The sequence below is a fragment of the Sus scrofa genome, chromosome 13, assembly GCF_054392235.1.
Source record: "Sus scrofa isolate SSC_HxYL_T2T_F1_AM1 chromosome 13, Sscrofa_HxYL_maternal_Yorkshire_Landrace_v2.0, whole genome shotgun sequence".
Classification (NCBI taxonomy): Eukaryota; Metazoa; Chordata; class Mammalia; order Artiodactyla; family Suidae; genus Sus; species Sus scrofa.
In genome coordinates this window covers 28808750-28824178 of record NC_139395.1, presented here as the reverse complement: position 1 = coordinate 28824178, position 15429 = coordinate 28808750, and the positions used below count along the sequence as shown (strand labels likewise).

Below are 15429 nucleotides of genomic sequence, written 5' to 3'. Positions count from 1 at the left end.
TATTACAGGTCTGGCAATCCTTTATTTGAAACCCTTAGAACCAGATATTTTAGATTTCAGAATTTATCAGAATTTAGAGAAGTGATATTATGCCAGTTATGTATGTTATAAAAGCCCCCTAGTTGGGTCTGGGACAATATCTTGTTATCACACATATTAATATTTTGGTAATGAGGAATATGAATATTTGCAGTAAGGAGATAAAGACTATAAGCAGCCTCATCTTGGTGTAGATTCGATTTTTGCTGCCAAATGAGTTATGAAAAGCCATTGAGTTTTCTGAAATTTATGGAGTTTGTAACTGAAGATAAGGGATTATAGCCTCAATTATCCCCATTTTATGGGTGAGGAAACAAAAGTCCAGAGGCATGAAGAGACACGTCCAGTGTTCATTTTAGATTATTTTATTTTACTTTATTTTTGGCCATACCTGCAGCATGCATAAATTTTGGGGCCAGGGTTTAAACCTGAGTCACAGAAGTGACAATACCAGGTCTTTAACTTGCTGAGCCACCAGAGAACTCCAAATTATTTTAAAGTGGGGGTGATTATGCATAGTCTATGATGATCTCAAACAATGCAAGTACTTATTTTAACACTAATGCACGAAGAGTTTTGTTTCGAGAGTTCTGATTAATGGCAAAAACGTTTTCTTCCATCTCTGACTCCCTGAAAATCTATTACATCTTTGTCTCTGTTTCCCAAAATGGGACCTTGGGATTTTAGATTTCCCCTTTGGTTCAGATAAGTTCTTCTCCAAAATTCATTAGAGTCGCAGTCATGGGCCCAGTTGAAGGGACCCTTTCATAAAAGGGGGAAGCGTTCATTGAACCTTAACTATATATAAGGAGAGGTTCTGAGAGGAAAAAAAAAAAGCAGCAATGGTCTTTTGATGCTTCCTTAGGCCAAACACAAAGAGGAACAGTCTTTGGAAAGCAACCAAAACATTAACCACACCTACGTGTACCTAGGAGTGACCGAAATGAACTTGGATTTAGAAAGAACACTGCCTCAATCAAAACGGGCAACAGTTTGCTGGCACATCTTGAAGTCCCAGTTCTGGACTCACTTGCCAGCTGTTCTTTAAGAATCGATTACACTATTCCAAGACCTGAGCAAACTAGATGGTGACCACAGACTCTGAACTGCCTCAGGAAAAACCGGCATCGTTAAAGAAATAATGAGCAGATGTCAGCCAGCCTGGAGCGGTTGGTTCCCGGCCCCTTCCAAACTTGCTGTGTGATTGACCAAGATCTAGCTCACACTCTTTCTTTGAACAATGATAGTTCCTTCTGAATCTATGTGTTAGTAAACGAATTCTGAAACAGACACACAGGTAGTTTTCTATGTATTAGTAAGAAATCAAAATCATTGAAATGGGTCCTTGGAAGCTCTGAAAGTATTGTTTTGTTAGGGATGCTGTGATAGTCTCTTCAAAGCACAACAACATAGAACTACTATTTAATCACAGATATGTAAAATCAGGTTGGTGGAAAAACAAGCAAACCACTAATCCCAGATTGTAAAATGTGTCTGTGCATGTGTGTGTATAATATAGTATGTATGTTTCTTTTTGGTTTTTGTCCAGTTTATTGAGACATTATTTACATGCACATTAAATAAAATTCATTCATTTTAGTACTGAGTTTTGACAGAAGCATACACAGTTTGTAACCACCATCATGATAAAAAAATAGTAAAACAGTTCTATCACCCCAGAAAGTTCTCTCATGCCCCTTTGTATTCAATACCCAATCCCCACCCCCTAAACCATGGCAACCATTGATCTGTTTCCTGTCCTTTGATTTTCTCAAGTCGTATACATGCAATCAGGAAGAATGTAGCCCTTCAAGGTTGGCTTCTGTTACTTCAGCAAAATTCATTTTGGATTCATCTGGATTGTTGTATATGTCAGTAGTTGTTTTCTCTTTTTTTGTAGCTAGGTATTCCATTGTATGGATGTACCGCACTTTGCTTATCCACCCACTCATTTTCCCATAGCTGTCACTTATTTATAATTCTCATTAAAGGACAGGAGTATTGTTTCCAGTTGGGCCATTAGGAATAAAGATACTATAAACATTTGTGCGTAGGGGCTTTTAAATTTTTATTTTATTATTTTTTCTTTTCACGGCCTCACATGCAGGATATGGAAGTTTCTGGGCCAGGGGTCAAATCGAAGCTGCAGCTGAGGCCTATGCTGCAAGCCACAGCAACAACCGATCCAGGCTGCATCTGCAACCTAGGCCAGCTCCTACATTGACACATCAGAGTCACCCAATGTCCACAGTTTACAATATGGTTCATTGTTGGTGTTGTACATCTATGGGTTTAAACAAATGTTTAACCCATATATCCCTCATTACAGTATCATACAGAGTATTTTCATAGCTCTAAAAATCCTCCATGTTCCACCTATTCATGCACATCCACCCCAACCCTCCCATTCCTGGCAACCACTGATCTTTTACTGTCTTCATAGTTTTGCCTTTTCCAGAAAGTCATAGTTGCAGTTATACAGTATATAGTCTTTTCAGATTGGCTTCTTTTATTTAGCCAAATGAATGAAATTAAGGGTTTTCTGCATTTTTTCATGGCTTGATAGCTCATTTCTTTTTAGTGTAAAATAATATTTCATTGTATATATCCACCACAATTTATGTGTCTGTTCATCCTCTGAAGGGCATCTTGGTTACTTCCAAGTTTTGGCAATTATGAAGAAAGCTGTTATAAACATTTCTGTGCAGGTTTAGGTGTGGACATATGTTTCCAACTCCTTTGGGGAAATACCAAGGAGCACAACTGCTAGATCATGTATAGTAAGAGTATGTTTATTTTTTTAAGAAACCACCAAACTCTCTTCTAAAATGGTCATTCCATTTTATATTCCCAGCAGCAATGAATGACAGTTACTGTTGCTCCATATCCTTGCCAGCATTTTGAGCTGTCAGTGTTCTGGAACTTGAGTATTCTAACAGGCTTGTAGTGTTATCTCATTGTTTTATATGTACGTATGTATGTATGTATTTTGAAGCATGTGGAAGTTCCTGGGCCAGGGATCAAACCCATGCCACAGCTGTACCCAGAGCCACAGCAGTGACAATGCCAGAGCCTTAACCCACTGTGCCACCAGGGAACTCCTCATCGTTGTTTTAATTTTCATTTTCCTAAGAACATATGATGTTGAGCATCTCTTCATATGCCTAACTGCCATCTGTATATCTTCTTTGGTGAGGTGTCTGTTAAGGTCTTTTTGACCTGTTTTTTAATTGAGTGTTTATTTTCTTATTGTTGAGTTTTAAGAGTTCTTTATATATTTTGGACAACAATCCTTCACCAGATGTGTCATTTGCAAACTTAAAAATCACGTTCTCTCTTGAAGTGATTTTTAAGTCTTGAAGGGAAAGTGCCACTATTAAGGAAGAGAAATGGTAGTGTTACATTATAGGTCTGTGTACGCAGACTTCCTGTCATACTTAGCTTGATCTTAGTGATCTCTCTCTCCCTCTGGATGACTCTTCGAGTAATCATAGGTTCTAGAGTGTCTGAGAGGATTCTGGCCTAGGGATTTGGTTGCTTCAGTGGAAACAGATAAGCTTCATGGACCGGAAAATGTCCAGCTCAGTTATCAGTTTCAGACATGTTTATCCATCTCCAGCTGGATATCCCTGAGGACATCAGATTCAACCTGTTCATGGACCTGAAGTCATCTTCGGTTTTTCCTCCTACAGCTTCTTTATCTAAGGAGTCACTCTGTTCTATCCATTTTACTTCCAAACTATCTCTTATACATGACTTACATGTTCAATTTCCTTTGTTATTACCTTAGCCCATGCTTTGTAACCCAGGGTCATCCAGTAGAAATATAATGTGGGCCATATATGTAATTTAAAATTTTCTAGTAGCCACATTTAAAAAGGTCAAAAGATAATGAGAACAGACTTGTGGTTGCCAAGGGGGATGGAGTTGCGAGAAGAATGGAGTGGGAGGTTGGGGTTAGCAGATAAAAGCTATTATACATGGAGGGATAAACAACAAAGTCCTACTGTATAGCACAGGGAAATATATTCAGTGTGTTATGAGAAAAAATAATGGGAAATAATTTTTTTTCCTTTTCAGGGCCATACCTGTGACATATGGAAGTTCTCAGGCTAGGGGTTGAATCGAAGCTGCAGTTGCTGGCCTAAGTCACATCCATGGCCATGCCAGATCAGAGCTGTATCTGAAACCCACACCCTAGCTTGCAGAACACCAGATCCTTAACCCACTGAGTGAGGCTAATGTCCTCATGGATACTAGTTGGGTTCTTTTTTTTTTTTTTTTTTTTTTTTTGTCTTTTTGCCATTTCTTGGGCCACTCCTGTGGCATATAGAGTTTCCCAGGCTAGGGGTCTAATCGGAGCTGTAGCCACTGGCCTACGCCAGAGCCACAGCAATGTGGGATCCGAGCTGCATCTGCAACCTACACCACAGCTCACGGCAACACCGGATCCTTAGCCCACTGAGCAAGGCCAGGGATTGAACCCGCAACCTCATGGTTCCTAGTCGGATTCGTTAACCACTGCGCCACAACGGGAACGCCTACTAGTTGGGTTCTTAACCCACTGAGCCACATGGGAACTCCAGAAAATAATTTTTTAAAAAGAGTATAATCATTTTTTCAAAAAAGAGTGATTTACTTTGCCTTTCAGCAGAAATTAACACAGCACTGTAAATCAACTATACTTCAATTTAAAAAAGGTCAAAAGACATAGGGAAAAATTAATTTCAATGTTGATTTAACCCAATATATCAAATTTTGTCATTTCAACATGTAATCAATATGAGATAAACGAGATTACCTCCTTCTCATGTGCATCAGACCTTTTAAAAGTGCAGCATGTCTTGATTAAGATTAGCCATATTTCCAGGGTTCAAGAGTCAGCACGTGGAGCAATGCAGTCTGAACCAGTCTCTTTTCTCTTAGCATCTCTCCTTTCTGTTCTCTTATACGGTTGTGTCTGTAATGTCATTTCCCCTCTTAATGCTCTCTGATGGTGGGTCTGTAACTGCAGGTAAAAAAAAGTCCAAGTTCCTTCTTGTCGTTCACTCATTCATTCTATATTTTTAAAGTGCCCACCATGTGGCAGGTACCCCAGGGTGTTTCCAGTGATAAGGCAGTGTGGACCCTGCCCCTGAGGAGTGCTTATTCCAATAGGAACTTAAGCTCCACAGGAGACTGGTGTGTAAAGCCCCTCCCCTTGTATAAGCTGGAGCCCACCTTCTCCCACTTCAGTTTCCCAAACAGATATGGTAATAAATGTGTAATCAGTGTTTCTTACTTACTTTTTTTTTTTTCTTTTTTTTGGGCCACACCTTCGGCATATGGAAGTTTCCAGGCTAGGGGTTGAATCAGAGCTGTAGCTGCTGGCCTACATACACCACAGTGACAGCAACTCAGGATCCTTAACCCACTGAGTGAGGCCAGGGATCGAACCACGTATTCATGGATACTAGTTGGGGGTTTGTTACTGCTGAGCCAAAATGTGGAACTCCAGTGTTTCTTATTTGTTAGGTGCTGTGCCTTATAGCGCTCATTTAAACTTCACTACAAACTCATGTTGGTAACACTAATGTCCCCAATTACAGTGTCAGGAGGCGTTTCAAATAGAAGGCTGGCATGGGGGCAAGGTGACTTGCCTACAGACCCAACCACTATCAGGAAGGGGATCAGTCCCAGGCCCTTGGCCTCCAGATGGGAGAGTGCTTCACCACTGGGCTATCCTGCCTTTCCAGATGATGCCATTGATCTTGCTGTTGCCTCTGCCTACAAGGCCCTTCTTCTCCCCAACCCCCACCCCCGGCCCTTATTTGATGAAGGTATGCCATTATCATTCATGACTCAGCTGAAATCTAGTGTCTCTCTGTAACTTCCTATACATCCTTTCTCAGAGCCAGCAGGCAGGCCCCTGCCCCGTTCGCCTCTAGCCAAAGTCACTCTGTTGTCTTTCATTGCACTCACCTTCACTGAGGTCCCACATCAGAGTGTACACATTGCATTGTTGGCATCTGTTGCATTCCTCCATCTCCACTCTGACCTCCATGACATCAGGTCTGGTTTTTCTGTTTTCTGTTTTTTTTTTTTTTTTTTTTTTCCCCCGTTTACCTGTAGGCCTAGTCTACAGAAATAAAGAGTAACAATTTTTTCAATTATTTTCTTTCCCTCTCTTTCTTTCTTTCTTTCTTTCTTTCTTTCTTTCTTTCTTTCTTTCTTTCCTTCTTTCTTTCTTTCTTTTTCTTTTTTTTTTAGGGCGGAACCCATGGCATATGGAATCTCTCAGGCTAGGGGTCAAACTGGAGCTGCAACTGCTGGCCTACATCATAGCCACAGCAACGCAAGATCTAAGCTGAGTCTGTGACCCACACCTCAGCTCACTGGGCAAGGCCAGGGATCCAACCTGAATCCTCATGGATACTAATCAGCTGAGCCAGGACAGGAACTCCCTCAATTATTTTCCTTTTGTCTTTTCCCCATTGAGGCTGCCCTGGTGCTCTTGCAAACACTCTTCTAAGGAGTTTTGTTTTCCTTATAGAATCAGATGTTTGGGAACATTTAAATGTCTACTAGCACTGAGAAAAGGCAAGGAAGAGATAATGCATAGTTGTCAAAAGATCCTCAGCTAAAAGTTAAGGATGGTTCTAGGCTTTTCAAAATGACAGGGAAACTCCTATTTGTCTTTACAAAATGTGTTCTGGCTCACAGAGGACCATGTAAGGAAGATTATTCACGCCTCAAGAGGAAGATCTTTCCATGGGGTTATATCCAAGTTTCTGCCATTACCTACTGTTCCAGAAACCCAGGAAATGTCCCAGATTTGGGATAAAGCTACATGTCTTTAATTGTAGGTGCTCTAAATTCATTGTTAGCATTGAATTTAGGTTCAGATTCATCTTTGTTTAGCAAATGTTTCCCTGTGCTACATTTTGGATGAATATTTAAAATACTAAGAGAGGAGTCCCCGTCGTGGCGCAGTGGTTAACGAATCCGACTAGGAACCATGAGGTTGCGGGTTTGATCCCTGCCCTTGCTCAGTGGGTTAACAATCCGGCGTTGCCGTGAGCTGTGGTGTAGGTTGCAGACGCGGCTCGGATCCTGCGTTGCTGTGGCTCTGGCGTAGGCCGGTGGGTACAGTTCCGATTTGACCCCTAGCCTGGGAACCTCCATATGCCGCGGGAGCGGCCCAAAGAAATAGCAAAAAGTCAAAAAAAAAAAAAAATACTAAGAGAGGAGTTCCCATTGTGGCTCAGCAGGTTAAGAACTTGACATAGTGTCCATGAGGATACAGGTCTGATCCCTGCCCTCACTCAGTGGGTTAAGGATCCAACATTGCTGCAAGCTTCAATGTAGGTTGCAGATGCTGAGCTGCAACATGAGGATGTGGGTTCGATCCCTGGTTTTGCTCAGTGGGTTAAGGATCTGGCGTTGCTGTGAGCTGTGGTGTAGGTCGCAGATGTGACTAGGATCCTGTTTTGCTATGGCTGTGATGTAGGCTGGCGGCTACAGCTCAGATTGGACGCCTAGCCTGGGAACCTCCATATGTTGCAGGTGTGGCCCTAAAAAAAGACCAAAAAAAAAAAAAATATATATATATATACACACACTGAGGGAACAGTTTGACTTTCAGCAGCTTTGAAAGTTTTATAGCTATCGTCATTGGCATTAAAGTAATTTTAACACATTATCCTTATTCACTTTTTACCACTGTCACCTCAGGATTGAACTCTGGCTGAGTATGAGTTAAGTGGCAATTGAGAGTAATAAATTCCATAATTCAGGCCTTTATTACATTATTTTTCCAGCAGTTGGGATGAAGTGAGGAGGGGACAAAGTGCATGGCAACACAGAAATCACTCAAAAAATAATTGTGGACTAAATAAGTCATTTTTTCCCCCCTTTTCACAAGTTGAATTATGAGAAACATTTTCTAGCATGGTCTCCTGAGCATATATTTGTAAGCTCTTATTGAAGTTGTCTACTTAGCTTTTCAACTCTGACTCCAAGGGCATAGGCTCATACTTTGCTCCTGTCACTACTTTGGCCATATCCTCAGCTGTCTCCCAGGGTACTCCTAGTTCTTAAAGAATGTTGGTCTTCAGCTTCCCCACCTCCCACTTTCATTCATTTAATATAGGTACTGAGAGTTTACCAAGGCCAAGCAATCGGCTATGCATGCTGGTAATAGAATAGGAAATGTAACAGATGAAAAAAATTGCATGAGGCTTATATGGAGCACACATTAGTGTGTGTGTGTCCACAGAAAAGTTAATTGACAGTAATCTAAGAAAGAAATGGACAATTTTTGAGGCAGCCTGAGGGTTTTAACCCAGGAGACAGTCTTTCAGAAAGCTCTGAGGACTGGTTTGCCCATTAGCAGTCAAAGCACAGTTATTTAAGTTTTGGAGATAAAGAATTCTACATAAAAATTCTACACTGACTTCCCCCTGCAATGGGAACGCTGCATCTTGGGAGTGCTGGGATTCAAGCTGGATCCCAGGCTGGCACAGTGGGTTAAGGATCTGGCTTTGCTGCAGCTGTGGCTTTGGTTGCAACTGAGGCTTGAATCTGATCCCTGGCTCAGGAACTCCATATGCCTAGGGGCAGCCAAAAATTGAAAAACCCACTCTGACAGTTTACATAGTTCAACAATGTGAGTAGTGGGTCATTGTGACCCCTTACAGGATTGAGAAAGGAATATTATCTCCTAAAAAAAAAAAAAAATTACCTTGTTGCCATAGCAACGAGGGATGTGAGCCGCGTCTGCGACCTACACCACAGCTCATAGCGATGCTGGATCCCTAACCTGCTGAGCAAGGCCAGGGATCAAACCGGCATCCTCATGGATACTAGTTGGGTTCGTTACTGCTGAACCACAAGGGGAAATCCCTGTTGAACTTTCTTTAATGAGGCATTAGAATGGTGCAATGGAAAGCGCAGTTCCACTAACTAGGATTTAAAACCAATTATCTCCCTGTGCCTCAGCTTCTTTATCCCTAAAATGGGGATAACAGAACATATATTGTAGTGTGAGGATTAGAGATGGAGTTTGCATTAATGTACAGTGTCAAATTGTAGTTTAAATGGTAGCACATGTGCTCTTTATACAGATAAAAAAATAACGTGTGCCTAGAAGTAACTCTGGGAAATTTAGAAAAAAGAAGACTAAGACCCAAAACAGGAAGGAGTCAAGGAGTCATTCATCAAACTTACCTTTTTTTTTTTTTTTTTTTTTGGTTTTTTCTGGGACTGCACCTGCGGCATATGGAGGTTCGCAGGCTAGGAGTCTAATCGGAGCTGTAGCCGCCGGAACCACAGCAACGCCAGATCCCAGACGCCTCTGCGACCTACACCACAGCTCAGACAACGCTGGATCCTTAACCCACTGAGTAAGGCCAGGGATCGAGCTGCAACTTCATGGTTCCTAGTCGGATTCGTTAACCACTGAGCCATGAGGGGAACTCCCAAACTTACCTATTTCTGACTTTAGAAATATCCTATTTGAGATGGATGGAATAAACTCTCCAGACCTGCTGTAATAGAAAGTTTCCTTCCACAGAGCTGACTTAACTCCTCTTCACTAACCCTTTTGTTCTTTTGTAAACACCCAAGATAACTTAGTCAACAATGATGCCTAGTTAACAAGCAGGCACTTTTCCGAGTCATGCACGTTTCCTGATAGCAATTCACTCAATCCTCCAATGACCTTCGTGGCAGGCACCATCACCACCTCCAGTTAGAGCTGTGGATACCGGAGAAGTACCTTAAGAGGTGGACGAGTGTGGGCGCCGCCGTGGCACACGAGGACACCTGGCCGGGAGTGCTCCCCTTTTCACTGGCCCCGAGTTGGGCTTCTTGCCTGCAGGGCTGAGAGAAAAAGAACTTGCAGCAATCCTGAAGACCGTTAGTTCCTCTGGGGCTCCCTCGAGCATCCTTGAAACGGGTGGCAGCCTTCTTTCCTCTTGCCACTAAAGAACGTGGTTAGGAGCTGGGCGCGGTGGTGACCCTCACCCAACTTACGACTAGAAAAACGAGTCAGACACTTATTTTTGGTCACTTACGATTTTACCAAGGGGGGCCAGCCTCCTGAGAAGGCGGCGTGGCGGGAAGGTGAGTATGGAACCCCGAAGGCTTCCGATTGGCTGGGACGGGCGCCCTCCCGCCCCCTCCCGCCCCCTTCCGCCCCCTTCCCGCACCGACTCGGGGCGGCGGGGCCCGGGGGCCCACCCGCGCATTTAGGAGGCCCGCGGGGCTGCCGGGCAGGGGGCGGGGCGCAAGGGGCGGGTGGTGGGCGGTGGGCGGGGCGGGTGTGTCGTCACGGCTCGGCCCCGCCCCCGGCCTTCGCGGCACCCTCTTCCCCGCCTCGGCCTCCTGCTCGCTCAGTGCTTGCTCCACGTTCCACGCCGCGGCCTCGGGCCCCGCAAGAGGCAGAATCGGGACCGCCGCGTACGCGCCCCTCTCGCGCGCACGGTTCTCCCCACGCGCGCGCCCTGCGCACGGACGCACGTTCGTTTCCCCTCGCGCGCCTGGCTCTCGGCGGCGGCAGGGAGCGGATCGTACGCGGCACGGCGGAGCGGCTGCGGCGGGCTGGAGGGCCGACTATGGAGGCGGACGGGGCAGGCGAGCAGATGAGACCACTCCTCACCCGGGTAACGAGCTGGGCGCGGACGCAGCGGGCGACGGGCTCCTCGGCCGGGGCACGGGGCGCGGCGGACAAAGGCGGGGACGCGGTGAGCCGGCCACTGGTCCCGGCTCGGCCCCCCAGCCGCCGGCGGCCGGCGCGCCAGGCAGCCCCTTTGTGTGTGGCCGTCAGGGACGAGGGGCGGCGGCGCCGGGGAGGCCCGCGTGTGGCGGCGGTGCGTCCGGGGCTCTCGGCTTCCGGGGAACCCGGGGGTCCGCCGCTCAACAGCCCGCCCGCGCCGGTCTCCGTCTGGCCCACTGCCCCGGGATCTCCGCTCCGGTGGCCTTGGCGCTGGAGCTGAGGCCGGCCCTTCTCTCAATGGGCAGGAGCGCGACTCCACCTGTGTAGCCCCAGGCAGCGGCGCGGAGCTGGGTGAACCTTTCCCATCTTTTCTGTCCCCCATCCGGCCCCCGTGCGCTTTGTTCCGGGACTCCTCTGGCCTCGTGGACGCCGCCTGCCTTTGCGGCCAAGGCTGCCCCTCGCTGCAGACTGCCTGGGCCGCCGCCTCTTCGGGCGAGAACCGGAGGAGTGTCCTCCTGCCGCAGGCCAAGTAGAAAGAGGAAGGTGTCCCGAGCCCCGCGCGCTGTGCCTTTCAGCGGCCCAGGCTGGCCTTGGCCTCACGGTTGGAGGGGTGTGGTGGTGGGCTTTTTCAAAAGGTCGGTCTTCGCGTTTGTGATGCTGGACGCGGGGCCCAGGCTTGAGAAACTGACTTCCTGCTTTCACGTGGGATGCATAGGTCCCCCCAGGTCTCTCCTTCCTTCATAGTCCGTGACTCAAAAGAGCATAGAAGTGTTAGAAATTTTCCTCTTTCCAGCCCTTACTTTGTAACCAGCAAAGGAAGGAAGGTTGCAGTGAAAATTTTCCAGTCTTTCACAACTAACAGGGAAATTGTTTTTAACGTGTTTTTATTCAAGAATTTCACTTATTCCCCCACTCTCACCCCGCCCCCGTCCTTTTAAAGATTACCGTAAGGCCCCCGCAGAGTAGCCATTCATCATCTCAATATGTTCACCCATAAATTCTCAAAACATGGAGGAAAAACTTAGCCTCCAGACATTGAAGTCAATTAACAGTGGTTTTTGGGACGATCACTCGTAGTGGTGGTCATGGAATACTGGAGAAACCCTTTCGTCCTAAGGAATCCTCTGTAATTCTTTGGCCTTTGAATAAACTATATTTTGCATGTATTTCTTCGCACCTTCTCTAATAGCGTGCCTCAGATACACTTGGCTGCTCTTAAATTTATTATTTGCAAATTTTCGATTCAGAGTAGTAAAGAGCATCTTCGATTTCATAAAGCTGGAAACAAATGATATTTTCTCAAAGATTGACTCATTAGCTAGCAAAAGAAGCATTTGATAATGCTGGTGCTTTCCAACTCATTCTTTCATTCATTGTAAGAACACTTTCTTCGAACCTGTTCTGTAGTATTCAGCAAGATAGGACCAGCTCAAATGAGGTAGACCAGTGACACAGATGATCAAACACTGTTATTGATGGCATGGCAGGGCAGCACTTTGGAAGAGTATACTCCTGAAATCTTGGAAAGATAAGCTTTGGCTCCAGTAACCATATACAAATTGATAATGTAAATCAAATATAAAAAGCTATCATATGGTCTAAAAATAGAATGAGAGAACAGGAAAACTATTGCTTCAAGTAGTAGAGAACACTTGCTTGAAAACTGGGAAGAAAGGAACTGTTTGCACTGAAAAAGTTAACTCTTTCCTCACCGATATTTATCTGGTAAATGAAAGCCATAAAAGTGGACGATTATGATATTCATCAGTCATAACTTCTGTAACTAGTAGCCCAACTGCTTAGCATGTTGAAAAATAGAATAAAATTATTATTCATAAAATGCTGCCTTAGGTATGTATGCAGAAACATAAATGGTGGCAGTTTATAGTACTCTGAACCTGGAGCCTGTTTCATAATTTATGCTCTAAAGTTTCTTTTCTTAAAATTCTGTAGTTTTCATTGATTGTGGTTTTGGGCTAGAGAGGAAAGTCATCTATTAAAAAAATGCAACCTTTGTTTGCTTTGTTACAAAGACTCATCATCATCCTAGACCTCCCTGAGAAATGATTTTGAACTGTCATTCTTATTTTCGTGTATAGATTATTTCCTGTCACAACAAATGGCACTGTTTTGAAGGTTCTCAGGTTTTAGCAAATGTTCTGCTTTTAAACGGCATATGATTTAACAGAACTCTGTTATAATTGTTACATAACTTCATTCATTTCACAGGTACCTACTAAGTATCTCCTAGGTGGCAGGCACTGGGGATATAGGCAGACAAGATAGAATCCTAAACTCATTGAGTTTATTTTGGCGTGTGTAGTGAATACAGTGATAGCATTTGCATTCCTGCTAATGCCATTCGTGAGTGTCAGTTAAAATATTTTCATGAGCCTGTTAGAAAGACTTTCAGAAAAGCAGTCCTTTGTAGGAATGATATTAACAACACAGCGTGAAGTCAGTGGTGACTGGCAAGGGGAGGTTCTTTGGTAAGTCTGTAGTGTGCGTTCTCTTTGAGGAGCCCTATGGCTATGGTCATGATAGCTCTAGAGATATTATGCACCCCAGGCACATTATTAGGATCTTAGTTCCCTTTTGGCCTGATAATTGGTATCTCCTCCATTTTTTACCCCTCCATGGATGGCGGCAATCATCCATCCTTGGGGGGGCAATGAAGGGAGAAATGACAAACCTGTCATCAGGCCAGATGAAACTGTAGAATAGTTGAGCTGGATTGAAGAATTGTTTTATTTGATAATTAAGCCTAGGGAGTACACAAGTTTTCTTTTAAGAGAACTTTAGAGATGAAAAGAGAGTGTCTTGTTAGAATTGATTCCTCTTAGTTGAGTAGGTTAAAATCGAAACCCAAAGTAACTTTGTGTTGGAGGAACCTGGTTTATTATCTTAGTGGTATGTGGTATGCTAAAACCTAGGTAGTTACACTTGTCAACATCCTGTAATGGGTTGTTTTTCTTCTTCTTCCCCTTCTTACTGTATTTTGCCACAAATGGTGATGTTAAAGTGGATAGTATCTGCAACCTACCAAATGGGCCATTTATATCAAGGAGCATACAGGTAATTCATGGAATTAATATGACAGATTATTCAGTGTGGCTTTTGATTTATATTCTAACTTCCTCTTGTTGATTACAGATTCTTATATAGTTACCACTTCTTATGCATATATTATTTCCAGTTTTGCAATAAGCATGTATCAGTAATGAAGATCAGGGTTCATATATGTAAAGATTGTTCACTACTCTCCCACTCAAAAAGTTCAAAAGCCTCTTTTGAACAAGAGAGTTTTTGATTCCTGTGCAAAATAGGTAGCTATGCCAACATTCTAACTTAACATGAAGTTTGCCTCTGTTTTTGTTTGCAGACAATTTCCTATCTTTCGTTGAGGGATACTTACTGAATTTTACAACAGAGGGAGACATTTAGGATTATTTGTAATTACAGTTGACCCTTGAACAGTGCAGAGGTTAGGGGTACCAACTCTCCTAGTGGAAAATCCATGTAAAACTTTACAGTCGGCCCTCATGTCCACGATTCCATATTCGTAGACTCAGCCACCTGCGGATCCTGTAGAATTGCCCCTATTTGCTGGGAAAAAAAACCCCAACAAACCCACATGTAAGTGGACCCCCCTGAAGATCAAACCAGTGATGGTCAAGGGTCAACTGCATAATAATAACAAACCCTGCAGGGGTCTGCAGTTGCCCTAGTGCAAGGAGAGTGCTTGGCGGCGCTGCTCCAGACGTCTTGAGGTGGAGGGCTTGCAGTCTGGAGTAGTGCTAGATCCTAGACCTGACTCTTTGCTTCCCTCGGCTGGACAGTTGCAATGACTGCTGTAAGAGGGCCAAAAAAAAATTTTTTTTTTTTTCTCAGTGCTTGGTTTAGGAAGATAATGAGATTAGGATATAGATTTGCATTTCTGTCTGGAGCCGATGATATGTCAAGGGTTCTAGTTTGGCTATTTTTAAACAGATTTTCAAATTCCCTCCCAAGAGGTTATTTTTAAGTATTTTAACTTTTCGTAAGCCATAGTTTGGATTTTTAGCAAGTTTATCTAGAGTAGTTTTTTTTTTTTTGAGGGGGGCACTGTCCCAGCGAAGGGTAAAACACAGTCCACCTTTCGTAACAAAATAGATGCAGTAATATTTTAAATATGCTTTTTCCTTTGTAGAGAGGGTTATGTTGACTCCTGTCATTTGGTTCTCATTCTTTTCACAAGTCAGGTAGTATAGAACCATCCTCCATGGATTCCAGGACTGCATTGACTCTTTTTGTCAAATTGCTCGACTTGGAGATCTGTTGAGTTGTGTCACATCTGATTAGAGACTTGGAAAGTGGATGTATCTTTTGAGAATGGATTCCCGTGTGCAAGATGCCTATACTCTTAGCATGAGAAGGGAAAAGGTGATACTTAAAATCTTTTTTTCTCATAATTTCCCATAACATAATTAACACTTGGTGCTTTTGTGCTTCCTGCGTGTGCTTTTATATATATAGAATATTGTCAACCTACTCTTACTCTTTACTCTGGGAAAAAAACTGAAAATACTTACACAGAACTCCTCTCACCTTAGAAATTGATGTATTTCAACAAAAAAAAGTAATACAGCAAATTGAAGTAGACACTCTTTTCCCAAAGTTCCATGGTAGTATTGGCGATGTTTCTGTTAACCTAA

At 43.8% G+C, this 15429-nt stretch overlaps 1 protein-coding gene across 16 annotated transcripts in view; it reads left to right on the top strand.

The window, feature by feature from the left end:
* Positions 1-10369: 10369 nt before the first annotated feature.
* The window catches only part of SLC4A7 (solute carrier family 4 member 7), a 107118-nt gene continuing 102058 nt past the window's right edge, over positions 10370-15429 (top strand). For all 16 annotated transcript variants that reach the window (XR_014824252.1, XM_084990115.1, XM_021071474.2 and 13 more), the window contains exon 1: positions 10370-10682. Coding sequence is in view for 14 of the 16 variants with exons in the window: in XM_084990115.1 (XP_084846241.1) it covers positions 10635-10682 (48 nt within the window). In the remaining 2 variants the exon portion in view is untranslated. The remainder of the gene's footprint in view (positions 10683-15429) is intronic.